General features: G+C 45.1%; 1 protein-coding gene across 9 annotated transcripts in view; it reads left to right on the plus strand.

Annotated features, from left to right (window-relative positions):
• The window catches only part of TENM2 (teneurin transmembrane protein 2), a 1307492-nt gene that overhangs the window by 1110759 nt on the left and 169714 nt on the right, over nucleotides 1-27019 (plus strand). For all 9 annotated transcript variants that reach the window (XM_047731060.1, XM_047731061.1, XM_047731063.1 and 6 more), the window contains 2 exons: nucleotides 16840-17035; nucleotides 22796-22897. In XM_047731060.1, the coding sequence (XP_047587016.1) occupies nucleotides 16840-17035; nucleotides 22796-22897 (298 nt within the window). The remainder of the gene's footprint in view (nucleotides 1-16839; nucleotides 17036-22795; nucleotides 22898-27019) is intronic.

Consider the following 27019-nt stretch of genomic DNA (forward strand, 5'->3'; position numbering starts at 1 on the left):
TAAACAATAGAGAACTGCATAAAAGACCACGAACTGCTCCAGGATCATAGGAAATCCTCGCGAGTCCGGGAGATGGAGCGTGTGCGGACCAAGATAAAATGAGCTGAGCACACGTTCCTATTTGTCTTCATCAGCTGAATTCCCCTAAATGACATTTTTTAAAGCACATTTATAGATGGTGATTAGTGATGTTAGCTTATGCCCCCTCGGGCTTACCCCTTTCTGATTCAGAGCCTTCTTTGAAAATGAACTCTCACTTTTATTTGTCCCCTTCTCTCTAGCCCAAGTACGTAAATGGCACACAGTTGCAGTCCTAGTTGGGACTGGCTGGGTCCCTGGGACACGGGGTCCTCTGGGACACGGGGACCCTCTGGGACATGGGGACCCTGAGTGCTCTGAGCATCTTGCTTCGCCCCCCATGCTGCCATCTCCACGCCCTCATGGTGCCCACTGACCAGTCGGATGGGCTCATCCCAGACTCCCCCGCTTCTGGGGCAGCCGTACGCTTCACTCAGAGGGCATTCCAGGGTATGACTGTTGGCTTACATAGCGCGTCACATAGCGATTTATCTGTCTTTCGGAGGGAGGCATATTTTTACAGGCATGTTTTTCAGACCATTCCTTTCCCAAAGAATTTGAGGTATGGAGAAAAATTTTGTGAAACCAAGAGAGACTTGGTTTCTTCCGTATGGTGCTAAAAGTGCTTTTGGAAAGGTCTTCCTCAGGAGGCCCCCTGTGATTATCTGATGCATCCTAACAGGAACCAAAACCTCCACTTAGGGGAGCAGACACCCCCCTGGGCAGCCACCAAGCAGAGCTTGGGGAAATCTCCAGGGATGTTTGAGATTTTACAAGAGAGCTGGCACTGGGGAGAAGGGGGAGACAGGGGAGGCCACTGCAGTTGTTTTTCAGGAAGGGTAATGTTTGAGAACATGGAACTCAGGGAGAAAGATGGAAACTAGAAAGGCAGGGATGAATAACAGAGGACAGCCCCACGTGGCGTTTTTAGACCGAATAGACTCTCAGAGGCGCTGTAATTTAGGAGTTTGCAAATTTTCTAGGCAAAGACCTTTATCTTCAAGTGAGATCTTATGTAGAATGCCATAAATAAAATGGATAAAAGCAATGATTTTATTAGCATAAATGTAGTGTATAGTTCAAATCCATATTTATTATAACATTAATCTTGGTAAATGTATGTTTACTGTATGTGTAACTGAGAGAAAAACTCTATATAGCTATGCAGATAGAGACACAGGGAGAGAGACTAAATTCATGAGGGCGGTCACCTCTTGGAGTAGGTAAGAACAGAACTAAGAATTAGGTTCAAAAGCACTTGCTTTTATCCATAATAAAATATTAACAGTAGAGCAAACTCCCTCCCCATCCCCAGCACACACACACAGAGATTGGAAATAAATATGACAAAATGTTAGCATTTATTCATTTGAGTGGTTCGAATATGGGTATTTGTTACCATATTCTTTATACTTTTCTTAATTTTTGTAATGTCTCTCTCTTTAAGAAAAGTGCATTTGTGACAAGCTTGAATCTATTTTGAGTAAAAGAAGCATTAGGAGGCTATAGACGGTGACTATAATCTTATATCACTCTCAAGATTCAATTTATTTATATACTTTATTTTGTTTGCACTGTTTTAAGAAAAATCACAATGAATATATATATATGTATACATATATATATATACACACACACACACATACGTAGTTGCAAATCACAGCACTACTTTCTTTAATCATTTCCCTTACGTGCTCTGACCACTCTTCAATTAAATTGATCCACAAGCTTGAAAGAGGAGCAATAGGAAATAATTGTTTCAAGACTAAATCACTTCAGATACCTAACAACTATTTCCATCCCTTGCCTTAAATACAGAAATAGAGAGGTTGCACCCTAATCTTAAAGTTAGCTTTGAAACTGTCTTCACTAAAACACACACGCACGCACGCACGTGCACACGCACACGTGCACGCATATAGATACATATAGATACAAATATAGATACATACGTATGATATAGAGATATATAGATATACCTATACACATATATAACATGTATGAGACATCTTACATGTCCATTTGAAATTGCACTCCTGGTGTCACATTCTGGCACGAACTTGTATTTCTGCTCTACGTGACATTTGGTGGAACAGGATCCACCGGGACATTTGCTTATACAACTTTATCCGAGCAAACACACACCAAGGAAAACTGCTTGCAGATCGATAAGCTTCCTAATAAATGAGAGTTACAGAAGTTCAAGTCCATGTTCAGAGATATCAAGAAAAATTGTATTCCAGCCTCTTCACAGAAATTAATGGCTTTGAAAATGTTAATTGAAACCCCTTTCAGGTTAAGGATGTTTCATAGGGAAGCAAAAGTTGTTATAAGACAAAAATATCCATTAATCATCTGATCACTTACAAAAATGTTCTCCTCTTGGAGCTCCCTCCCCATGTAGCACTACTTATGGTCATAAGAGTCAGCATTAGCTGGGAGCTCGACATGCCAGGACTGTTTCCCGTGAATTATTTTATCCTCACAACGACCCAGTGAGGTAGGCACTAGGAGGAGCGGCTCCATTTCACATGTGAAAGAACGGACACGGCGTTCAGAGCGGCAAAGCTGGTCCGTCTGGGCAGAGCAGTGAGACCCCTCTCTTTTCTCATCGCTGGTCAGCGCTCTTTTCCAGGAGCTGCCTGCCCGCAGTGCAAGGTAAACCCCACCGCTGATGGACTGCAGTTACAGCTCGTGCACAGACTGGAATTTCATTAAATCAGTGACAGTGGTGCCCAAGATCTGCCTTCAAGCTCCAGAGGAAGCCTTGGGAAACAGGGCTCCTGCTGAGGTAACGCAAAGAAATATGCAGAGGCAAGAGGTAACAACGAGGTGACGAAATCGGCCCTTCTAAGAGGGGGATTATAATAACATCAAGAGAGGTCCTAGGACATCTGACAGAGACGTCCAGTGTGTTTACAGAAGCATCCCCTTTTGACTGTTCACCAGTCGAGCTCAAGTGATGCTGCATTGTTCTCGAGTGTTCCATCGATTTGGAGACGCACATAATGCTCAGTCTTGACATCCCCAAGACCAGGATGTGTTTTGCAATCGATGCAGCTGAGAGACAATGAAATGTTTGCCGTCGCATTTTTGTGTATGGATGAAAACTAAACGTGCATTCGAACAATTAGACTATAGTTCCTAATATAACCTGAATTTTCCTAAGTCTAAGATGAAAATAATTTGTTCTTAATTAGAGCTTCATTCTTCAAGATAAAGTCCTAACTCTGTTCTCGTTTGTTAAGGGCATTCATTTTAAGTGGCCTTTTATTAAGTCCAAATATGCTTAGATTATTGATCCTATCGTAGATATCAAGTCAGTTTGGGGATTTAAATATAATTTTCAAAATATGTAAATAAACAGATAAAAATAAAACTTAAGTAAACATTCTGCAGAATGCCGAAGCTGCTGTTCCCAACACAGACAAGCATGGGCAGAAATGTATGGACCAGTCCAGACTGCCTAGTCTTGAACTTCAACCTCTAGTACTTCAAAGCTGCGTGGTCTTGGCCAAGTCCCTCAGCCTCTCTGTGCCTCCATTACCTCATCTATAAAATGGAGACAGTAATACCACACATTCGTAGCACTGCTGTGAGGTTTAAATGAGGTAATCTTTATTAGGCACTGGGAACTGTGCCAGCACATAGAAATAAAAAAAAGAAAGAAAAAAGGAATGATAGAAGCTACTGTACCATGTTTTTCAAAGCATCTATAGCACAAGCCCCCAAACAAACAATACAAATTTCAATTTTTTTAAAATGATAACCTTTATTTGTGTTTTTCTCATTATAAAAACAATATATGTTGATGCTAGGAAACATCGAAAACGTTTTTAGTATGTTTTCCCAACAGTTTTCTGTTCACATGTAGCAATCGTTTTTACAAGTATAGGATTATACCATACATGCAATTTCTACCATGATTCTTTACATAAAGATAGGTAGGGAACACCTTTCTATATCTGAATATTCTTCCACAAACTCATTGCAAATGCTTCATAAATAGTCCATTCTAAAGATTAAAAATTTTTGGAACCAATCTCCCTTTTTCAGCATTATAATCCTACTATAGAAAACATCTTTGCAGGTTTATGTTCATGTATTTTTTTTAATAATTTCCTTATGATGAATTCTTAAGAGTGGAATTGCTAGCACAAAGGATTTATAGTATGTCAAGCTTTTATAACAATAAGAATAAGCATAAGAATAGCTGACAGTGATTGCTTACCATGAGCCCGGCCCGACTCCTAATGGCCCTCAGAGGTAGGTGCCTTTATTATCGCTGGTGTAGGGATTGGAGGGTGGAGATTCAGAGGGCCGAAGTAACTTGCCCAAGGTCACGCTGCTGCCTGGGAAGACTGAGACCGTGCCCTGAGAGAAGCTGCCTGGTGTCTGGGACTCTGTGCTTAGGAAGCCATTTTGTGACTGGATACGTTCCCAGTTCTCTCCTTCTCTTCAGGGATTTGATTCATTTTCACAACCAACCCACATAAGACCCTCCTATTGATCTTGGGAGGGCAAGGAGCCAAATGTGACATTTTTGATAAGCCGTTGGCTAAAGACCATTAAATGGGGATGTGCAGTAAATAAGAACTCACCTCAGCAAGGCACTGAGAAGTAAAACCTCCATTTTCCTGGCCTTGTGGGAGAGGTTTTGTGCCTCCCAGAATAGCCTTGAGGTATTCATCAATTTCACTGAACTTGACCTCTGCGCTGTGGCTCACTTGGTCTTCAGAGCAATACCTCCTACCTCTCTCCAGGGTTGGATCGAAAGACAGCATGATCAGGGCATGAGCTTGTGGGAAGACAAAGTATGAAATCAATCCATCCGTGCATTCAACAAATGTTCATTGAATGCCTATAGTGGGGATACAGAGATGAAAAGCATTGGCCCTACTTTAAGGAGATGGAGACCTGACACGTTGAGTGACAATGGCAGCATGACATAGGGAGGGCTGTGAGATGCGCAACCAGGCGCACATTCCAGTGTCAACTCTGGAATTGGCCTGCTCTGGGCCAATTGAATTTTATTGAATCTTGAATCTTATCTCTGCTCTGTAGTAGCTGAATGTTTATAGCCAAGTCTCTCTAGATTCAGTTTCACCATCCATGAAATGAGGACTATACATCATCAGGTTGTTGTGAATATAAATGAGATAATGCCTAGCAAATAGTGAGCACCCTGTGGAGATCCATCAGTCAGTCAGTCTGACGGCTACAACCCTTACAGCTCACTCACAGGTACCTGAGCAACCCTCGGTGTCTGCAGGGAGAATGGTAAGGCTTCTGGCAGAAACCAGCACAGGTATGCAAACTAAGTTTTAGCTGGTCCTCCTCCAGCCCTTAAGCCAGACTGCAAAGATCAGGGTCTTCCAATGTGGCCAATTGATTCCTGTCCCCCTCTCAATCGTTCTGTAAATATGTGAGGTGGCTGGGGGTCAGGGTACCTCTCCTGGGGCACAATGCGCTCTGCATCCAGCCATGTCCAGTCCAAGCACAGCTCCCCGTGGGATGGGAGAGGGTGGACAGCGGGCCTCCTGCTAGCACTCCTCTCTTGTATGTTTCCTGAACCAATGCTATATATCATTTACGGACTTTGTGCTTGCTCCTTGTGCGATAACTAATTAAACGTTAGCTATGACAATTATTAAAGAGTTGGATACAGGAGGTTTAAGAGCGTAAAAATAGGCCACCAGATATAACCTGTGTGGGATTTGAGAAGAGCTTCCCGGAGGAGATGCTAGACAAGCAGATAAAGGAAGAGGAAAGGGAATGGAAGATCTTTCCAAGCAAAAGACAGGGAAGATATCCCTTGTTGTGTGCGCTGTGTTGAAGCTTCCCATGATGATTGTTCTCTTTTTAGAAGCTGTGCTTTTCTTTAGCCATTGCTTGCCAACAAGGATATAGCTTTTTCTCCCTGTACTGGCTCTTACAAGACCAGGAGCAACTGAGGAGGATGATCCTTCTGGCGGTTTTGAGGCTTGGCCCTGCGTGGAGTGGTTGCATGCTTACAGCCATGTACACAGCCCAGCTAGGAATGCGTGTTAAATCAAGGGAAGAAGTGGCCCCATACCACAAAGCTCAGAGTCACCCTTATGGGAGGGAATATGTACTGAGGGAAGGTCTTGAAAATAGGAGATCAGGACTTCAAGTTTTCAATTGTTTCTCCCTGTTCTCAAAAATTTCAAATGAAAGGTTTAACAGTCTCCCAGGGAGATCCTGTCTTCCAATAGAGCCATCATTCTGCCAACAGCAGGCCATAATATTGGATTCCACCAACATTAGCTGAGCACCTACTATGTGCCGTGTCTCAAGGGACTGCAGCAATGGACAAGGCAGAGCCGGTCCTGCCCTGTGGGGCTGGTGGACAGTGGCATTAAGACCCCTCCAAGAAATCCCAGGGAGCACCAGCCACCAGAGAGCGCATTGTCCCTGCCCTGCCCTTGCCTCATTGCTCATTGTTTAGGGATTTTTCCCTTGGCAACCTACTCTGGAAGAGCTACATGGGAGGCCTGCTGAGATGCTCACCATATCCCTTTAGTAGTGGTAATCAATCCATTTATATTCATTTTCATCCTCTCCACCCCCCCCATGTCAACCCCACCCCACCTCCCCCACCCTCCCCACCACCCCGGCACAATACCAGAGACATTCAAAACATCCTCATTTGAAACCTGAAAACGACCATTTTAGGCTTGATACATGGGGAAAAGGAGAATTGGCAGAACACTTAATCTGCTTATCTTCATCCAGCAAACCACCAAAACCACTGCCAAGCCAAGAGGGCCCTCGTGGAACCAGGCATGGTGAACACACCAAGAGAAGTTCTCTTCTTATTACAAAGAAAGCTCTAGTCTCAACTTTTATAACTGTCAGAGCACTCATTCTCTGCCCTTCCACCAGCCTCCCATCACGCTAAAAGGAAAATCTGAAGTTGTTCTGAAATGTGCGCCCTGGGAGGGCAAAGACTGTAGGGTTGCCTGCTGGCAACACAGCAGTGCTTGTCCATCGTAGGTGCTCGGTACATGTCTGATGGCAATTCAGTCACCAAACCTCTGCCCGCTGGCCAACCAGCCATCTCCCCACTCACTCCCTCCACTCCACTGCTCTGGCCCTCCTGCTCTCCCCTCAGTCACCCATCCCAGTCACCATCTCAGAGCATTTGCATTGGCCATTCTCTTCTTCTGGAATGTTTCTCTGCCAGGTGATCCTATGGCTCCTTCCTTGCTTTTGCCAGGCCTCTGCCCACACACCATGCCCTCAGTCCTTTCCCAACAAGGGAGTTCAAAACTGGACACTCCTTTATACTTTATCACAGACCCTGCTTTCTTGATCTCACATCAGTTTAGGTGTAATTTACAAGCCACCCAAGATACACATTTTAAGTGTACAGTTTGATTCTCACAATGTGAAAACCTTATCTGTGTGAGTAAGCCCTACCAGAGTCGTGATCTAGAACACTACCACCGCTCAGAAGCCCCCTGTGCCCCATGCCTACCTCCTCTGAGCCCACCACTGACCTGCTTTCTTTCTGTAGAGATGAAATTTATCTACTCTAGAGTTTCACGAACAGGGAACCCTATGCTCTTTGGGTTTTGGCCTCTCACTCAACCTAATATCTGTGAGATTCACCCATGTTGTGTATCAGTGGCTCATTCCTTTTGTTGCTGAGTAGATTTCCAATTGTATGGATAGACTGTAATTTGTTTGTCCATTACTTGTTGATAGGCATTTGGGTTGCCTTTGATTTGCTTTCTGTTTTGCTTTCTGTTCTGTTTCAAAGCTCTCATCACTCCCTGACATTCTTTTCCCCCATGGCAATGTCATCCCCTGGAGAGCTGGAACCTTGTCCACAGGACTCACTGCTGGAGCCCCAGTGTCCAGAGCAGGGCCAGGCACATAGTCAGTGCTCAGTGTCTATTGAATGCACAGGTATTTTTACATTCATTTCCCTTTGTAACATAAGGCCTGGGCAAGGCACAAGTTTGTGAGCTATGCTTCAGATCTCTTCTGTGAACCCCAATCTAGAGATGTTTAGGTCTTCCAGGTGAAACCAGATATTAGCCTGGCCATGCCTGGCTAAGTGTGTCTGCACCCTGTGAGCCTGCCTATGACTCTGAATTCCTGTGGCTTATTCCTCACTTGCCTGCCCTGTGACATCCAAGAATGGTGCTCACTGTCCTCGCTAGTTTCCCTAAGAAATTTGGCCACAATTCATTTTCTTCTTTCCTTGGATTTGGGAGTATAAGGAGGGAGTCACAGGAAGAGGCTGCCCTGTGGCCTGGGGAGTCCCCAACACCTTATTGTTCTACCCTTCATTCCCTATCCTCCCTCTAGCTCCATTTCTCATACCCAACCGAATTCTTCCTTTGTCTCTTGAGGATATTGTCGCCCACACCCATGTTCCTTGGTTTCTTAATTTCTACACTGAACAGTTTGTTAAAGGGCTGTTTCCCCCAAAGAGATTAGTAAAATTGTTCCATCTCGTTACACATGGGCAGGTACCTCGTAACCCATAGACACCCTAATTTTTGTCTTAGCACAGCAACTTCATGAGACGAAACAGATGCTGTGGGCCAAAGACATGGGATTCAAATAATGAAACAAGTTGTTTATGCCAAAAATGTTTCTGTTTACACCCCTACTTCTTCTGCTAGAGGCTCTGCAGTCTTCTTTGGGAGCCCCATTGTGTCATCAAAGGTCTTTCTGCCCTTGACCCATAGTATACTTTCTTCATCCCAGGGAACAGGAGAATAATGCCTTGCGCTCCCTCCAGACGAGCGAGGCTGGCCAACACCAGGTACCGGCCGCCTCCTTGCCACACTGGGCAGCCTGTAACACAGCGGGGTAACAGAATGCTCTCTGAAGCTGGCTCCCTGCGTGTAGATCTCAGCTCCACCACTTACCAACCCAGAGCCAGTTAAGTAACCTCCCCGTGCCTCAGTTTCCGCATATGCAAATTGGGGCAAGAAGTCCTATTCAGTAGGACTGTTGGAAGCACTCAATAAGGTAGTACATGTGGATCTCCTAGAACAGTGCCTGGCCTCATTGAATGTACCCTCGTGATGTCATCTGAATAGTTAGCAAACAAAAATACTGCAAAACAGCAGTGTTGACTAAAATTTCCTAAAATCTTTCCTGTGGAGTTTACATCTTCTCAGGGTTCCTGTCACCAAAACCCCACCGTGTGGTATAGACTTTACTCTAGTACCATTTCCCTTGAGCTGAAATGTTTTCATTCTGTCAGTCAAGACCTCTACTGAGCCCCAGCCGTATACCAAGCACTGGGGATCTGTGTTGAGTAAAACAGACAAGTCTCCCACTCTGCAGAGGCTTGTCTCCAAGAAGAAAGAGATGGACTACTAATCAAAAGACAACAAATTGTGGTGTTTTTAAAGAGGGATGCCTCTTTGCTGAGGAGAGAGACAAGTAGTGGTCGAGGCATTTGAATCGGGAATCAGGGATGTCCACTCTGAACTGGCTGTGCTTAGGCAGAGGCAGGAATGACAAGCAGCAGGCAGGTGTGAGATCAGGAGGAAGAGAAGGCCAGGCAGAGAGGCTACCTCATGCCTGAGCCCTGAGGCTGGGATGAGTTTGGCAAGGGTCAGAAACAGAGAAGGATGGGGTGGCCCAAATACAAGAACAGAGAAGTTTGGAGGCAGGCAGAGGGAGTTTTTAGACCAGGGAGGGCCAACAGCCAGCAAAGCCATCCCCATCTTCCTGGCACCCTTTTCCATCTACTCCAGTGGGACACCTCAGGTGTCCAGCCTGGTTCTAAGTCTGGCCCTAGCACCACTGGGCTCTGCCTTCCTTCCCTTTCTCTGCTCAGCAGCATCCTTAGGAGACTTACACAGCAGGCCAGCCATGGGATCTGCCAGCAGAGGCAGCCGGGTTCTTGGGAAATTTGAAGCAACCTCCCATAGTTGTTAAGACTCACACAAATCCAAGTTCAAGTCTGTGCTTGGCCACCAACTATTGTCAAGGACCCTGGGTACGTTACTGTACTTCTGTCACAGCCATTACTCTCTCCTGAGAAATGGGGATGCAAATCGGGTTTCTGGGAGGATGGAAAGAGATAACATATGTTAGCACTTGCCCTCATGCCTGGCACATAACAAGTGCCCAGAAAAATAATAGACGCTCCATATTTTTGATGATTACTTTTCCCGCTGCTGTGCAGGAGGAGGTGGAATGGAAGAGTCAGGGATTCCATCCTTACAGGTGTGTTCTCCCCGCTTCCTTATTTTTTGGAACTGTGCTTGGGTCCTCTCTGTCTTCTGTCTGCTCAGTCCTTAAGGTGGGGTCTTGCAAAATGCCTTGTTGTGATCTACAGATCCAGGTGCCATGTCCTGTCCAGAACCTAGGGGCCCGTTCTCCTAGCTGGTGGACAAGCAGTCCCAGCAGTGCACGCAGCTGGGCCTAGCGGCCTCTAGTTCAGTGACTCGAACGCTCTAAGTCGGACCAGAGCTGGCATCCCAAACAACGCAGGCAGGCCGCCCGAAGGGAAGCCAGCCCCCGCTGGAGCACGGCCCTGCTGCTCTCATCCTTGCACAACCCCCGCTTAGCAGTCAGCCTCTTTGAAGGAAAGAAAAGAAAGTGTGCCGAGCTTTAATGAGGAATCAGCCAGGCTCCCTTTGCCACAAGCCTGGCTGGAGGCAGAAGATGAACAGGCCCCCGTGAGTGCCCCGCTGATGCTAGTCGTCCCTGGATGTGACCTGAGACCCAATGGTAATGTGGCTTCAAGCAGCCCTTGCTCACATGTGCTGCTCCCCTGCTGAGCACGCCTTGCCGTTGGAGGTAGAATCCACATCTGAGCTGGGACCAGGGATGCCGCCAGCATGGGGCACGGGAGCAGCAGGCCGTCCATGGGAAATGTCACCGTTTATTGTTTTTCCCGTCCACATCTACCCTCAGCAAGCAGAAGTTCCAAATGGCGATCAAGTTATTTCCCCCCTTCTCAGGGTCGTGGACCCGGTAATAACATCTTTCTGAAGGGCAATGAGTCTGTCTTTAACCTTGCCCTCATTGGCAGGTGTGTCTCAGGGTGGCTTCCCGAAGCATCTGTTGGCATCTTCTGCGGGAGTGACAGGCCCGGCTCGATGGTCCAGGCTCCTTTGCTCTTTCCTGCAGCTCCTCCTGCAAACCCACTAAGTTATCTTAATTACCATTCCTCCTTGGTCTCTGCCAAGAAGTGGGGTAGATTTATAATTGGATCGGTCGAATATTTGCTGTGGTTTATTTTTTTTGCCTCTCAAGTGCTCGTAAAAGGTGCATTTTCCTGCCGCATTCAGTATGACTGATGACTCAAAGGCACGGTCCTCGCGTTGTTTGCCAACACAGGTTATTTTTCATAGGCCAAGGAAAAAGAGAGAACTGGGAGTGGGGGGTGTTTATTTTGGGTTCTTGCGCTCTCACTTTCTGGGTGGCTTTATTGCCGAGTCAAGAGAGACGAACTGCCTTGAGAGACAGACTTCCTCCCGCAGCCAGCCCATGCACACATCCGTCCCCTGCTGGGATTTGGTCATGAGCCCCCTCCTCTCTTCCAGGGCTTCGGCAGATCTCTTAGATAGAATGTGCTATGGAGCAACCTCTCAGTCATCCAAGCCCAGCACGATCTCCTGAGCATCCCTGTATACAGGATTGAGTGTGATGGGGTCTGGGAACAGAGAAGACAGATGTCCCTGGTACTAAGCCCGAGTTATCCATCCCCAGTGCTGGGACATGAAAAAGAAACTCTGGCCAGGGCCTGTGCCATTGGAAAATGGCCTCCTTCTAGTGTCAGCCAGGCTGCCAAGCAAGCTGGCCAGACTGCAGTCTAGGAATCTGAGAGAGCAGGGGCTCTCCTGGAACAGATGGCCTCCCTGCAAACAGGCTTCTTTCTGAGCTCCCACACTCGTGCTCTAGAAGGCCATGTCTGCAGTTGGCTGCACTGATCTATCTCGTGTTTCTAGCCTCCAACCCTTCCCAAGGTTACAGGGGCCCTCAGTGGCGCTCCGTGACGCTGCTTATCACCTGTTCATCTGCGAGTCGGGGAACATATAATCCAGACCGGAGCACTTTCTGGAGTGAAAGGAGGAACAAGAGGTGTCAAGTAGGACACCCCTAGGCAAACAGGGGTAAACAGACACCCCACACATAATAGGCTGGGGCTTGACGCCATGGCAAGTATGCTGGAAACTTCCATGCTCTCGGCAAGTGAACTGGGAAAAAAGAGAAGCATAACATCCAGAGATCTCTGAGGGCTATGCTGAAGTAACAAGGAAGTCTCAACATTTCAGTGGTTCCGTTTAAGAAATGTTAACTGCTTGCTCGTGTCATAATTTCAGCCTTCCTGCAAGGGTTCATGCTAGGATCCAGGCCATTCCTGTCTTGTGGCTCTCCCATTGTGGGCTTGATGGCGGTTTCGGCACCTTTCAGAGGCAGAGAGGGATGGAGAGAGAGCAGTAGGAAGTTGTACCGGATATTCTACGGCAGGATCTAGAAGAAGGAGCTCATCCCACTACTTAAGTTCATTGACTGAACACTATACCACATGCTCCCACCTGGCAGCAAGGAGCCTGGAAAAGAGTGAGACCCTGATATGGACAAGGGTCAGCCATCACTCCCACAGAGGACACTAAGAAACAGTATCAAAGTGGGAAGGGAAGACAAAAGAAGGAACAAGGGAAGAAAGCAGGCATTTACAGCAGCCCATTAAGAATTGGAAAGGTGATGTCATTACGGCCTTATAAAATCACCTTTCAAATCTTAATATATGTGAATGTGCAAACACCCACAATGTCCCATCATAGGTGTGTTCTGCACCGGCTGTTGCCTGATTCAGCCTCCCAGACTGTAACGCTACCCCTTCCTCTTGCGTGAAAGAAAGCACATTAGGGAGTGCAAGTGATTATTACTAAAAGACTAAACCTGGACCATATTCCAATTTTTTTTCTTTTTGGTGGAACTTATTTATGAATTTAGTATTTTATTCATTTGATATTTAATATTTACTGACCACACTCTGCTTGAGATAAATGAGGGATTTCAGTGAATTATGATAACGGTAGCTCACACCTGGAGGGCTTGTTCACTGCACAAAGTGCGATTCTAAGCACTGCGCATGAATTGATTCACTCAACCCTTACGATATTGTTTTGACAGAAATGTGATTATTGTCCCCATTTTAAGGATGAGGAGACTGAGGCACAGAGAACTTAAATATCCTTTGCAAGTGTGGCAAGAAGTAAGTGGCAGTACTGGGATTCCAGCTCTGAAGTCTCTTTTTCCCCCCAAGCTTTTAATATATTTGACAGTGAGTGAGAATGAGAGCACAGGAGTGGACAAGCAGGTGGAGGGCCAGAGGGAGAGAGAAAAGCAGGTTCCCTGCTCAGCAGGATGTCAGATAGGAGGCTCATTCCAGGAACCTGGGATCATGACCTAAGCTGAAGGCAGATGCTTAACGAACTGAGCCACCCAGGGGCCCCAGCTCTGAAGTCCACTTACCCATTCTGCCATGCGGGCAAAACCCCTGCCCTCCTGGAGTTTACATTCTTCTCAACAGACTGACAATACACATAAAAACAGATTATATCAGTGTAGAGAGTGACGAGTGTTTTGAGAAAAGCAAAGCACGTTAAAGGGTAGAGGATTGAGGCACATTGGACACTGTTATTTCACACCGGCATGTCCCCATACCCTGTTTGACAGCCCCTGGCTTGCAGAGTCTTTCTTTAATGAAAACTGCCCTCCACTGCTGCTTTGGAGTGACTTGGAAGAGCCAGCGAAAATAGATGTCTCCTCTCTCCTCTGACAATACCTTTGCCCAGAGCCATTTGATTGGTTGGACAGTGAGCACTGCTGCTGGTTCTAAGTCATTTCTGTTCTTGACCAGCCGGCCAGTTCAGCGAGAGATGACTGATGTCCAAATTAATAATGAGCAATGACCCCACACAAGTAATCACCTTCCCCCAACTTTTCTCATGGGGGTGATTTTCTGGACCCCAAATGAAGTATATTCTTCTCACCTAAGCACCGAGGAAGTTAGGCTCATTCCTCTGGCTGACAGCAATTTATAGACATGGGTCTGGGTAGTTGGACATTACGAGGTTGCTAAGAAACAAATGCTTTAGTTACAAAGGTCTCTGAAAGCAGCACTGTTTTGATGTATCACTGCTTATCATTTCTTTTATCCCATAAAACACCCCTGACCAGTGGGATAGGGGGTAGAGGAAAGCTAAAAAACAAATACTCGTTTTCTGAGAGATGAGGAAATTTCCACTTCCTAAGCAGCTGTCTGCCACCCCCAGATGGAAAAACTGGAACCATCTACTTCTCTTCTCTGATCCTTATGATTTGCAAATAAGTAACTCATAGTCTGGAGGTACTTAGTAACATGGTTAGTACCTTCCAGGCACTGCCCGAAGCATTATGTCATGTCATCCTTAGAACATCTCCAGGGGCGCCTGGGTGGCTCAGTGGGTTAAAGCCTCTGCCTTCGGCTCAGGTCATGATCCCAGGGTCCTGGGATTGAGCCCTGCATCAGGCTCTCTGCTCAGCGGGGAGCCTGCTTCCCCCTCTCTCCCTGCCTGCCTCTCTACCTACTTGTGATCTCTGTTTGTCAAATAAATAAATAAAATCTTTAAAAAAAAAAAAAAAAAAAAGAACATCTCCAAAAATCAAGTATTATTACCTAGTATGCAAACCAGGAAAAGGCTAAAAGTTGATTGACCCAACTTCAAACAATAGCAAGTAGCAGTCAGAATTCAAACCCTCCTTTGTCTGATGGTAAAGCCTTTGCACTTCGGATTATAGATTCTTTGTTTTCAATGATCACGTTTCAGATGGGAAAAACTGGCAATTCTGATCATGGGGAAGTCTCATTAATAGATTCCTGGAGTTTAATTCTATGAAGTTCATGAAAGAGGTTATAGTCAATGTCTGTAACCTATAAAATCCTTTTTATGGAGGGGAAGTGGTGAGAGAGAGCTTAATCCCACAGTGGTGGTTTTTTATCTGCTACAGACCTGTGCTTTGAATGTTCTCTGGAAGTCACAGTGCAACTGACTTTTCCATGCAGTGATTTTGAAAGAGTTCATAAGATTAGCCCATTTCTACAGGGGTCTTATCGATTTTCTTGTCGACAAGTAAGAGACATTGGCGTCCTCTGCCTTTTCCCTCATCCCCTCTGTCCAGCCCACGGTCAAGGGGTGGGCTTTCTTAAAAATATTCCTCCAAAGTTGTCTCCTCTCCTCACTGACTGTCCTGACCAAGACCCCTGTTGTGACATACTTGAGCTTCTATAATCACTCCCCAACTGATCTTCCTGGTTCTTTTCATTTTCCCCTCTGCTGTATCCTGTCTGCAAATGAATTCCTCAAAACAGTCCTTTCGTTGCATCAGTCACTGCTCAGAGATCGTCAGTGGCTCCCACTAACCCACCAGCAGATTTTGCCAATCTCTTGGGTCACACTGGCTCCCTCCATTCCCCTCATCTTGGTAGCCTTCATTGGCCACTCTGTCTCTCATTGATCCCTTCTAGTTAGGAGCCCACTTTCCACTGAAACAGAATTTCATATTTAATTGCTGGTTAATCTGAGAGAGCTAGGTCTTTTTGCTTGGCCACTTAGTTGCTGTGTGACTTTTGACAAGTTGTTTGGCTTCTCTGCACCTCAGTTTTCTCATCTGCAAAATGAGATACAAAGAGTACTTATCTTTAGGGTTTTTGCAAGAGTAGAATGAAATGATGATGGCAGTGATGATGATCGCTAGCTAACACATATTTTGTGTTTGCTCTGTGCCAGGCACTTTTCCAAGTATTATCTTATTTCTCACAACAACCTGTAACATACGTGCTATTATTTTTTGTTTTGGAAATGGGGAAACTGAGGCACAGATAGGTAGAGCGGGTGAGAGATTCTCTCCCAGTTAGTCTAGCTGCACAGATCTCATCCTTTTTTTTTTTTAATTGAAGTATAGTTGACATACAGTGTTACATTAGTTTCATATGTACAACATAGTAGACACAACCGTCATTCTTTTTTTAAAGATTTTTTTTTATTTATTTGACAGAACGCGAGAGAGAAAGGGAGAGGGAGAGAGAGGAAGACAGCAAGCTCAAACAGGGGGAATGGCAGGCAGAGGAGAAACAGGCTCCCCTCTCAGCAAGGAGCCCAGTGTGGGGCTCGATTCCAGGACCTGAGATCATAACCTGAATCGAAGCTAGCCGCTTAACCAACTGAGCCACCCTCATTCTTAACTAATCTGCTATGCCTCCTCCCCCTGGTAGATGATCAGTAAATGATAGCCGGTAACACAGGTCTGTAATTCCTTATCTGAAACTCTTGCCAAGCCAGATGATTTTTGGAATCCAGAATTTTGGGACTTCCAAGAAAGTTATACTTGGCATATACTAGGTATTATATAACACCCCAGTGGAGATTGGAACAATAACCTCCCTCCCTCCCTTTGTTTCTCTGTCTCTCTCACACACATTAGAGAAAACATAAAAGTTTTGGCTTTAAAGCTTTTTGGATTTCAAATAGCAGAAAAGGGATTGTGCCTATAGTAATAAAACTATTAGCAATAATTATAAGCATAATAAATGGTGACTTATTGTTACAACTTTTCTGATTCTTCTTTTTTACTGGATGAGCTCACAGTAAAATGTGCTCAAAAGTATTTTTTAGCTAACTAATGGGGTGGGAGGGGAAGCTGCTAGTCATGGGACCAGGTCTGCCACCTCTTTCACACATGGGGTTCTCTCTCTTCTTACTCTAGTATGACTTCATGGAGCGTCTGGATGGGAAGGAGAAGTGGAGTGTGGTTGAGTCACCCAGGGAACGCCGGAGCATACAGACCCTGGTGCAGAATGAAGCCGTGTTTGTACAGTACCTGGACGTGGGCCTGTGGCACCTGGCCTTCTACAATGATGGCAAAGACAAAGAGATGGTTTCCTTCAACACTGTTGTCTTAGGTAGGTATGAGGTCTCTGAGTGATAATGCCACCAAGGGAAGAATGGAAACATTCTAAGTTTTTCCACAGAAAATCATCTTCCAATGTAGTTTCTACCGTGTAGGACACCAGACCAGAATCCTTTATTTAAGCCTCATAGTATTTTCCACCTAAAACTAGCCCAGATTAAAACAGGGAGACTACTTACAGGATCCAGTCATGGTCAAGAGCTTGGGTCAGACAGGCTGGCTCAAGTCCTGGCCACACAACCTATGCAAATCAGTGGATTTTTGTAAGCTTTAGGTTCCTCACAGTAAAAAAGAACTAACTAGTACCCACCGCATAGGGCTAATTGTAGGAATTAAATAATATATGGTATATAACACTCTAAATATGCAATAGAGCCAATAAATACAGACCATTCACATCAGCTCAGAATTTCTCTGAAAATCCAGGAAAGCTTAAAATCAAAAGTTAAAAAAAAAAAAGACCCGCATAAAAATAAATCAAGAAAAGGATATAGACATAAGGAAAAAAAATCATATCTTTGTTCCCAAGTAGGTAAATCTCAAAATGTTTTAATTAAACACTTGTCATTTTTGGCATGTTTTAGCCCTGTTTTTTATTAGCTATTAAAGGAGAAGCAATGCTTTTATTCAAAATTTCCTCTTATATGTGCATACAAACTCCTGAAAGGGCCATTAGTTTGAGAGGATTTTATGAAGTTTTCTAAAGCAAACCTTAAGAATTTTAACAATCACATAAGCTGCAGATACTTTCATTCAATGTATGTTGTCATTAGGTTGTTATCCTGATGAGGATAACAGATCCTGGGTAGAATGTCCGTGAGTTGGGGCAGCGTGTTACACACACTTCACAGAAAAATCCACTGAGACTCAGAAAACTCGGTCCCTCCAAGTCCCAGGATGTGGACATGGTAGGAATGGATGGGCTTCTGGGCCTCTGGGCATGTCGTCCCCACAGGGTTGGGTCGTGGATCTCAAGGTTCACCGAAGGAGTGGTGTTACGAGGAGAGACCTGGTGAGAGAGGATCAAATCCCAACTCTTCTGTCCCACATCCTGACTGGGAAAGTCACTTACCCCCTGGAGCCTCAGCTTCCTCTGTGAAAAGGACCACGTCCCTGACAGGAAGAATGACGGAACTTTACATCCGGAACACATCTGCCATGGCGTGGGTCACCACCGAATGAGAGCAGATGGCTGTTTAGGAGCATATCGCGTACAGCTATTTTCCTATTGACTAGATCCTCAGAACTTCTTTACTGGTCTCATGGATTTCTCTGAAGGGTTCCTCGATTCTTGAAAGAGCTAGGGAAGCCAAGTTAAAATTCAGGATGCACTTTTTTATCAGTAGCCACAACTTTCAAATGGTCTAAAATCAGGATTTGGTAGTGACCGTAGTGTTAAAGTTAACCCTCATTCCCTCTGCCAAGGAAAACTTGATCCTATCCGAACTGGCCAAATATACAAAGGCAGGGGTTTGGCACACTATAGCCCATGGGCTAAGTCTGGCCCTCTGCCTGTTTTTATAAATAAAGTTTTTCTGGAGCCCAGCCATGTTCATGTGCTGACATATCGTCTATGGCAGCTAAAACAACAGAGCTGAGTAGCTGCAACGGAGACAGCTTGGCCAGCAAATCCTAAATATTTACTTTCTGTCCCTTTACAGCGAAAGTTTCCCAACCCCTGCTCCCAACTAATGTCATAAACTTTGTATCATGGAAGCCACTGGAAAACATCTTCCATGGTTAGAGAAAATTTCCAGAAGCAGATTATGGATCCATGGGGGAATGAAAGCAAAAAGGACTAAAAATCAACTCACAAAAGGAAAAAAAAATAGTTTGAGATGTTGAGATTAAAAGCAGTCTTTAGTTTAAGAACATGATGAGAAATGACATCCTTTTTGTCACCTTGTATTTAACTGAAAACTCTTCGAACATCCTTAAGAGCCCACGCCATAAACAGCAGCTGGCTTAGTTGGAGTCTACAAGGACTCGGTGAGATGGATAATGACACCAACGACAACCACCACCCACCACACATTTATGCTGCACAGACCGAGGGCCAGCCTCTGGCTTAGGCCCTCTGTGGGGACGAGGCTGGCAAACCCACAGAGTAGTTACGTGAGGGAGGTACTCCCAGGACTCCATTTTCTACTTGAGAAGCAAGACTGAGAGAAGTTAAGCAACTTGCCCAAGGTCACACGTGGTAATTGGGGGGTGGAGTCAGCATCCAAACTCTCCAGAGAATTGTGCTTAACCACTGGATTGCTCTGGATTCCCGCCAAATAAATGCCTTTTCTCCTGCTCAACAAGTTTTCTGGGGGCCAGATTATCTAATAATGGCTTCTGCCCTCCATCTCCTCTGTCCACATAGACACAGATGTTGCAGTAGTGAGATGCCCTTCCCCCAGGCCATTGCTCTCGTTCAAAGATGGGAATAGCAATTCTCTCCAGAGGATCTCTCTCGTCTGGACTGTAACTCAAAGAGAAAGTCAAAGGTAATCGGCCTAATAATTGGGCAGACATCTTGATAGAGCAATGATAGTAATTGGCCTGAAATGCAGGGAAAAGAACAGTGTTTTATTTGGTTCAGAGGTTCTCCCACACGTATCTATTATCAGAACGTTCTCCATCAAGAGCAGCCAGGAGCGCCAAAAGCACCTGTGATGTGAAACAGAAGGGAAAATGTTAGACGGGTGTCAACCAGCGATCACGCTAAATATACCTTTGACTCAAGGAAGTCTTTTGATGTGTTTTGGAGAGAAGCAGCCTGCTTTTAGAAATGAGTTTCATCTCAGGGGACAACAGAGTGGCATACTTGAAGCATGGTGCGGGTATCGTGGAGGCCGCCCTCCGCCTGCGTAAAAACCCCATTTCCTGGCATCTGCCATTGTTTCCTCAAGAAAACCTAAACCAGGCTGACAGAAAGGAAAACTGATAATATGGCCACCGGAAGGGCGGGGTCCCTTGCACAGTTCAGCCAGACCGTGGGATTGTTCTTTCTCTCAAAAACTGTAGAAATACTGGGAGAAGGCCATGAAAAATAGTCTCTGTCACAGTTTTTGCTTATTTGCGATTCTCCTACCCTATCTGCATACACACACACACACACACACACACACACACTCTGACGGCTGTTTACCAAGGGCCTGCTGTGTGCCAAGCGTTGAGAATACCTCAGTGAATGATTCAAATCAGGTCTCTTCCTCATGGAGCCTGATGGAGGAAGAAAGACACATGAAAAGGCAACCATAAGAATAAGAATTACAAGAGCATAGAGAAGGGGTACAAAACCCTTCCTGATTGAGGGAAGGTGAGGAAGGAAGGTGCCCAGAAGGTACATATTTCCTAAACTGACATCGAAGGATAAATACCTCAGCTAAAGGGCAAGGAGGCCTTCCAGCCCCACAAAGAGCCCATGCAAAGAGCTCGGTCCCTCTCTGTGCGACTCTGGTGGGGAAAGAGCTCCCTCAGCCTCTGCTGCTTTGTCTCTGAAGATGTTAGGTTTGGGAACAGGGAGGTCTGGCTCACAGACGTCAGTTTCCACCAAACCATCCCCAGACCTAGATGCTGGTCTAGGGAGAAGCAATCTCTAATTCGCTGTAGGGGGGACTTCTTAAAATGCGAGCTAGACAGTGCCGTTTCTCTGTTTAAAACTATTTGTTTCCATTGGTCACAGAATCAATATATATATATATCAGCCTGTATTGTCTATGACAGTGAAAATTCTATGAGGCCAGGGAACTCACCTATCCGCTTTGATTCACCAATGCCTGTTACAGTGGCTTGCAAATAATAGGCTTCTAGTTAATAAAGTGAGCCATACATCAGGAACTGTGACAGTTCTGAGAGCTCACCCTAATTGTAAGCTAATATGTCAGCCTGCCACAATTTCATAGATATTATCAGAAGACATGAAACTCTTGGGTCAAAGACAAGGGCCTTTATTACTCAGAGTAAGGCAATATCTAGATTCTGGTAAATGTGCCAGTCCCTCAAGCCCCAGTTCCTACAGGGCAACATCAACAGGGTCAGCTAGTACCGACACATGCAATGGATTGCATTACAGAGGGGAAATCCTGAGTTTATTACACCTGAGTTTCTCAGAGTCGACGGTGAGCCTGCCTGTTCTTTGCACTAGAGTAAGATACTATCTTTATTACACTGGGGAGTAAGCAAACCCATCTTTTGCTCTGGAGACAGACACCATATCTGTCCTCCAATGTGGTTCACTATGCAGACAACCTTGAAAAGATAGTCCAGAACTATGGCAGTCGGTGTCTTGGCTCACAAGCATTGAGAAACATGAATGGGGAATTGGAGACATGGAGAATGGTCTCCGAAAATCATGTGAAATTGCTGATTTTTGGCCTGCCCAAGCAACTGTTTCATGATTCAACCTAAAGCTTCTTGAATGAATGAATGCACGATGAATAGATGGAAATCAGGAGCCACTTGGATGTTTCTCAGCCCACCTGTAGAGCCAACCTCAAGGACTTTCAGCCCGAAGTGTTAATTGATAAACATTAAATAAATTGGCCTGCTAGAGTGTATGGTGTCCTGCCGGATTTTGAAGAAGCAGATACGCTCACTGAGTTCTCCTCAGCATACAAGAATCCAACTACTGCTTTGTTCCGGAAGGAGAGCCGAGAAAGGAAACACTGTGGAAAGAAAGCAATATATGCAAGGTTTGGTTTTTCAGTACGGAGTGGGAATAAATGGGAAATCCTGTTTAAGGGAAGGACCTTCACCACTCTCAGGTTGCTCCATTAGAAGCCATCTGACTTGATAGTCTTTCAGCCAACATCACTGAGTCAGTGACCCCAACTCCCCAGGGCTGTGTAGAGGTCACACAGCCTGGGCAGAGTGGCTTGGATTTTTCTTTTCATCATCTTAGTAATTTGGAGCCTGAAATTCTGAATGTGTTTATTTTAATTTAAGGCAAAAAAATGAGAATAATAATTTTAAAAGAATATGCCTGTGTCCGTGTAGACCCAAATCAACATGAAAAAGGTCCCTAAATGATCCCTTTGAAGTGATTACTTGAGAGTACACAGAGAAAGGTAAATCATGAAATAAGATGGCTATGCAGGTTAGAACAAATGGGAACTAATTGATTTTCATGAAAAATAAGATGTACAAAAGGTCAGCCCGAAAGGACTTTTGTACAGCCTAAAACCTACTACTTAATGTACCCCAAAGCATGCCTCCATTGGCCAGTCTTACACATTCGGATTTTTCTTTCCTGAAAGCAAGAATTTTTTCTACTCCACAAACCTGAGATCAGAAACATCCACTGTCATTTGGAGACTCATTCCCTGCACCTGAGGCTAAAGGCTCAGTATCACACATGTCAGACCAAATCTCAGACTGAGAGTCCGATATTAGAGGGGCTTAGTGGGAGGGGGCCAGCACTCACGATGCTTTAAACTTGTCAAAATTCAGACATGGGAAATTTCAGATTTTTAAACCCAAACAAGTTGTATCTTCTGAAAGAGCAGGAGTTGCAGCAGTACTTACCCTGCATCCCTGCCCAGATGCTGGTCAAATAGAGAGCGGTGGTTACTTCCACGCATTCTCCAAGTTGTCCTGGTCCCCTTAACTTCCCATTCCCTTTGCTCCCTCACGTTCTTGCCAGTGCCTGTGGGTATTGGGGGTTTAGTCCCACCGGTCTTCAGAAATGGTGGGCGGTTGATGATGACTTCTCTTCATCCGCAGGCAGAGGAAAAGGTAGTTGCTGAGTTTCTCTCTTTTTCAGATTCAGTGCAGGACTGTCCACGTAACTGCCACGGGAATGGCGAATGTGTGTCTGGGCTGTGTCACTGCTTCCCAGGATTTCTAGGAGCAGACTGTGCTAAAGGTACTTGCCACTATTTCCCTGCTATGGTTGGAAAACAATGCATAGGCTTCTCTGAGGGGGAGAGCGAGGGGGCACCAAAGAAGCCTCCCTGAGAGATTCTACTGGGACAGCTTGCAAGCTCATGCATGCTAGAAGGCCCAACCCTTGAGCAATGAGCAGGCTTTAATATATGACAATTGGCCGATATACCTATAAGAGCAGGGAGGTTATCCTTGGCACCGAGGTGTGCTGAGAAGAAAGATTTGCTAAAAATGAGATGGTTGGATTCCTGTAAAAGCAAAAGTGAATTACCATCACTCCTTTCTTATAATCATTAAAATCTATGTAATGGAAGATTAAGCATCTCAGGGTTAGTAAATTTCATTCATTCTGGCCAGCTACACTCTTAATCTAGGAAGCGCTATTTATCTTGAAGGAATTGGTTTTAAATTGTGTTATTAATTTATCTACACTCCTTTGCACAGAATTGCTGGGGCCCTGGGATTCTTGGGGGAAAGGTAATATAAGAGAAAATGACTCTTGCAAGAACAGGGACTTAGGGGCTGCCTACCTAGCTTGCAGGAGACCTTGAGCATAACCTTCAAGGGGCTCTATTAGAGGCAAACGTAGTAGAGAGCAGAACTTAGAAGCTCCAGTGGAAGCCAACTATGTTGATTCCTCACCCTCTAGTAGGTCACACCCCAGTCTGAGAAGCAGCGAGGGAGGGGTTCAGGGCCCTTGTGGAAGGGCCAGGCACTCCTGTGTTGAATCCCACCTCTGCCGCTTGAGGGTCTGTGTGATCTGGAGCCAAGGAGCTAACATGTCTGAGTCTCTATTTCCTCCTCCAGAAAAGTGGGGGGTTCCTTTACACATTCTTTGTGAGCATGGGATGAGCTCTTAGCAGAATATGTTGTGTTCCCACAAAGGGTTCATACTTACCATCTTTATTTATGTATATCACCTTATATTTATTTACATATTTATATAATAGTTTTACGTGCTCACCTGTAAAAGACCATGCTGCCTGGATGCTCTGAGAGAGAGGCAGGTGTTAATAAAGCTACTCCGTAAATGCTCAACAGTGCCACTCCTCTTTCCCGTGCTCACCACAGTTGCTGGAGAAAACTGCATTTCAGTTATTCTCAGCATTTCAAAGATGGGCGGTTCCCAGCCTTCAGAGTGTTGACTGGTGAGCGAATGGGACTTCCTGGGCATGAAGTTCTGGGTTTGGTTGCCCGTGCATGAGACTAATTCCTAAATGATACCATGTACGGACATATCTTCTATTACAAAATAATGCAAATGCTTTGGTAAACTCGTCAGGAAAAAGAGAAGCTAGAAGGAAAAGAGAGCTAGAAGCCACCAGATTGTTGCCTCTGCACACTCTAATGGCATGCGGACACCTCCCCAAGTAGACCGTGGAGCTGGAGCTCCTACCCTTGAGTGCTTTGCTCAGTCAGCCTCTGAGGCACCATGATGGGAGGGAAGGTGGCTGACAGAGTGCGTCACCGTCACCGTGCTAAGCACCCTTCCTGGAGAACGCTGCAGAGGAGGGAAAACCTCAGGATCGTTCGAATGGCCTTTCTTGCGTTATCTAATCTTCCTAGGAGCAAAGGCATTAATGAGAGGAAGGACGGAATGGTCCTTTGCATGTGGCTGTAAATGGGCTGAACCCTCTGCTGCGTGGCCTGTGAGCTGTAAATGTGTATTAACACGGACACACGTCAATGTATCATTAATCCTAAAAACCATGTGGGCTCTGACAGCCCATCCAGTTATTGGCCTTTCAGCCCTAAGTACCTCAGCCATTTAAGAACTCCTTGCTCTAAATCCATTTGCAGATGGACGTCCATTCTGCATTATGGATCTGTAATGGCCTGTGCATTTAGTTTCTTAAAAGGACTTTCGGTGTGTGTTTTGCATTCACCACCTGTACTGTGGCTGGGTGCACACTCCGAGGGTGCATTAGCCATGGTATATAATTGATCCTTGCGAAACAAATATTGAACGGCTGTTAAGAGTAGTTACTCCTGCATACTCAGGCGCTGTTCCTGAAATCAGCCTTTGAACTTGTTGCATATATTAATTTCGCTCTTGATGCCTACACTGGACAGAATTGAAGTATTAAAGAATAAAATTGTTTTCTCCTTGTCTCCCTCTTTATTTTTGGCAAAGTTGCCTTTAGAGTATTAGAAGAAAATTGCGTCTTTGCCCTAGCCATATTTCTTCCTTAGTATTTTTGAAATGGACACAGTTTAAGCTCCTTCATTAACAACATTATTGGGGAATATTCCAAGCCTTTATTTCCTGACCTTTTTTCATGTGCCACCTTTATGATTTTTGCCCAATTCATGAGCCACCTGTATTATTATGTACTTAACATATCTCTTTAAGTCAACTCACTACGCTTACATAGATAAATTTCTTCTAAAAGGAACAATGTGAAAATCCAAAATTTAAAAAGAAAAAACTTATCAATTGCAATAAGTAGGAGATGTTAGTGCCACCTTTGACCTGTCAAGAGAGGAAAATTTTCAGTCATAAGCATTCAAGCCAAGTCAGCCTCTCACACACTTTTTCACATCAAGAATCCCAAAAGTGGACCTGAGCCCACGTGCAACAGCCTGGCTTCTAGACAGATTCAAGCCTTGAACACCTCATTTTCTAAATATTGGCTCCTCAGAGTAACAAAAATCGCTAACTATCCCTCTGTGATGAAGTGAGAAACCAGAAAAAATAGGCACACAGATTTAACGGTACAAGCTTTAAGTGAGTAAATGTAATGATTAGCACCTGAGTTACTCGTGAGTTAAGCCTCCACTTTAGATTGTTTTTAAATAACAACTAATAGTTATTTAATATTCAGCATCCACCAGACATTGCATGAAGTACTTAAAACATACCATCTTATCCTTTCTCATATCAACGATATGAAATAAATCCTATTTTAACTACCCCCCTGTTTTAAGGGTGTTTTTTTTTTTTAATATTGAAATCCTTTCAGACTTGCACACGGGTTGCAAAAATAGTACATACAGCTCCCGTACAGAAGTCACCTAATGTCAGCATTTTAAATGATCATGCTTCAGTCACTGAAATGAGGAAATTAACACTAAAGCTGTTATTGACTAATTTACAGACTTTTTTTTTTTCCTGGTCCAGATCCCATATTGTATTTAGTTGTTATGTCTCCTTTGTCCACTCCAGTCTGTGAAGGGTCTTCAGTCTTTTCCTGTGTTTCATGACCTCATTCATTTTGAAGAGTACTAGTCAGGTGTCTTTCAGTATGTCCCTCGATGTGAGGTGGTCTGATGTTTTCTTGAGATTAGGGGGAAGTTGTACATTTTTAGCAAGATGCCATGCCGTTGTTAGTGAGTCCTATCAAAGACGCACTTCTGATTTTCAGTCAGAAAAAAAATTAGAATGTGGTTGTGTGTGAGTGTGTGTGTGTGTGTGTGTGAGTGTGGGTGTGTACGTGTATGTTCCCACCAGAGCTGTGAGGCTCCACCCCGCCGGTCCTGCACAGTTTGTCTGTGGCTGTGACAGGCTGCCACTCATACGCAGCTTCTGAGCCCAAGAAGCTCTGAAGTGTTAGCAGGAAGTAAGTGCAGCAGACAGAGTGAGGGGATCATGCTCGCCAGCGCAGAGGAGAGACAGCTGGCCAAGTCTCCTGCCACGCAGAGTGGCACATGCCATCTCCCAGCTGTGGCCCGTGAACACTTCTCTTCTTTCTTGATAAAAGCCTTAGGAGGGCCCAAGTCCCAAGTCCTCCCTCAACACAAGCTGGCGTTCACCTTTGTTCCCTCCCTGACAGCGGTGCCCAGGATGCCTCCGGTCCCGCCAGTTTCCGCTACTGCAGGCAGCAGCCTGACTGAGACCCTCCCGCCAGGGGAGAAATTTGCCACGTTAGTAGGCGAGATTCCCATCACATCCGAGCAACCGGGTCTGTGTCCAAGTGACAGAAATACGGATTTACTCCCTTGACCTCACACGGCGCCTCCCGTGCCCTCAGACGTGCCGTGCGGATGGCAGCTCCTTGTCTTCTTATAAACCTGCCAGTCCGCATCAGGCATCTGAAGACAGCCTTGCAGGGAATGGAGGAATCAGTCAGCATGAATTTGCAGAGCATTCATTCCCCGGCCC

This window comes from Lutra lutra, chromosome 5 (genome assembly GCF_902655055.1).
Source record: "Lutra lutra chromosome 5, mLutLut1.2, whole genome shotgun sequence".
NCBI classification, from domain to species: Eukaryota; Metazoa; Chordata; class Mammalia; order Carnivora; family Mustelidae; genus Lutra; species Lutra lutra.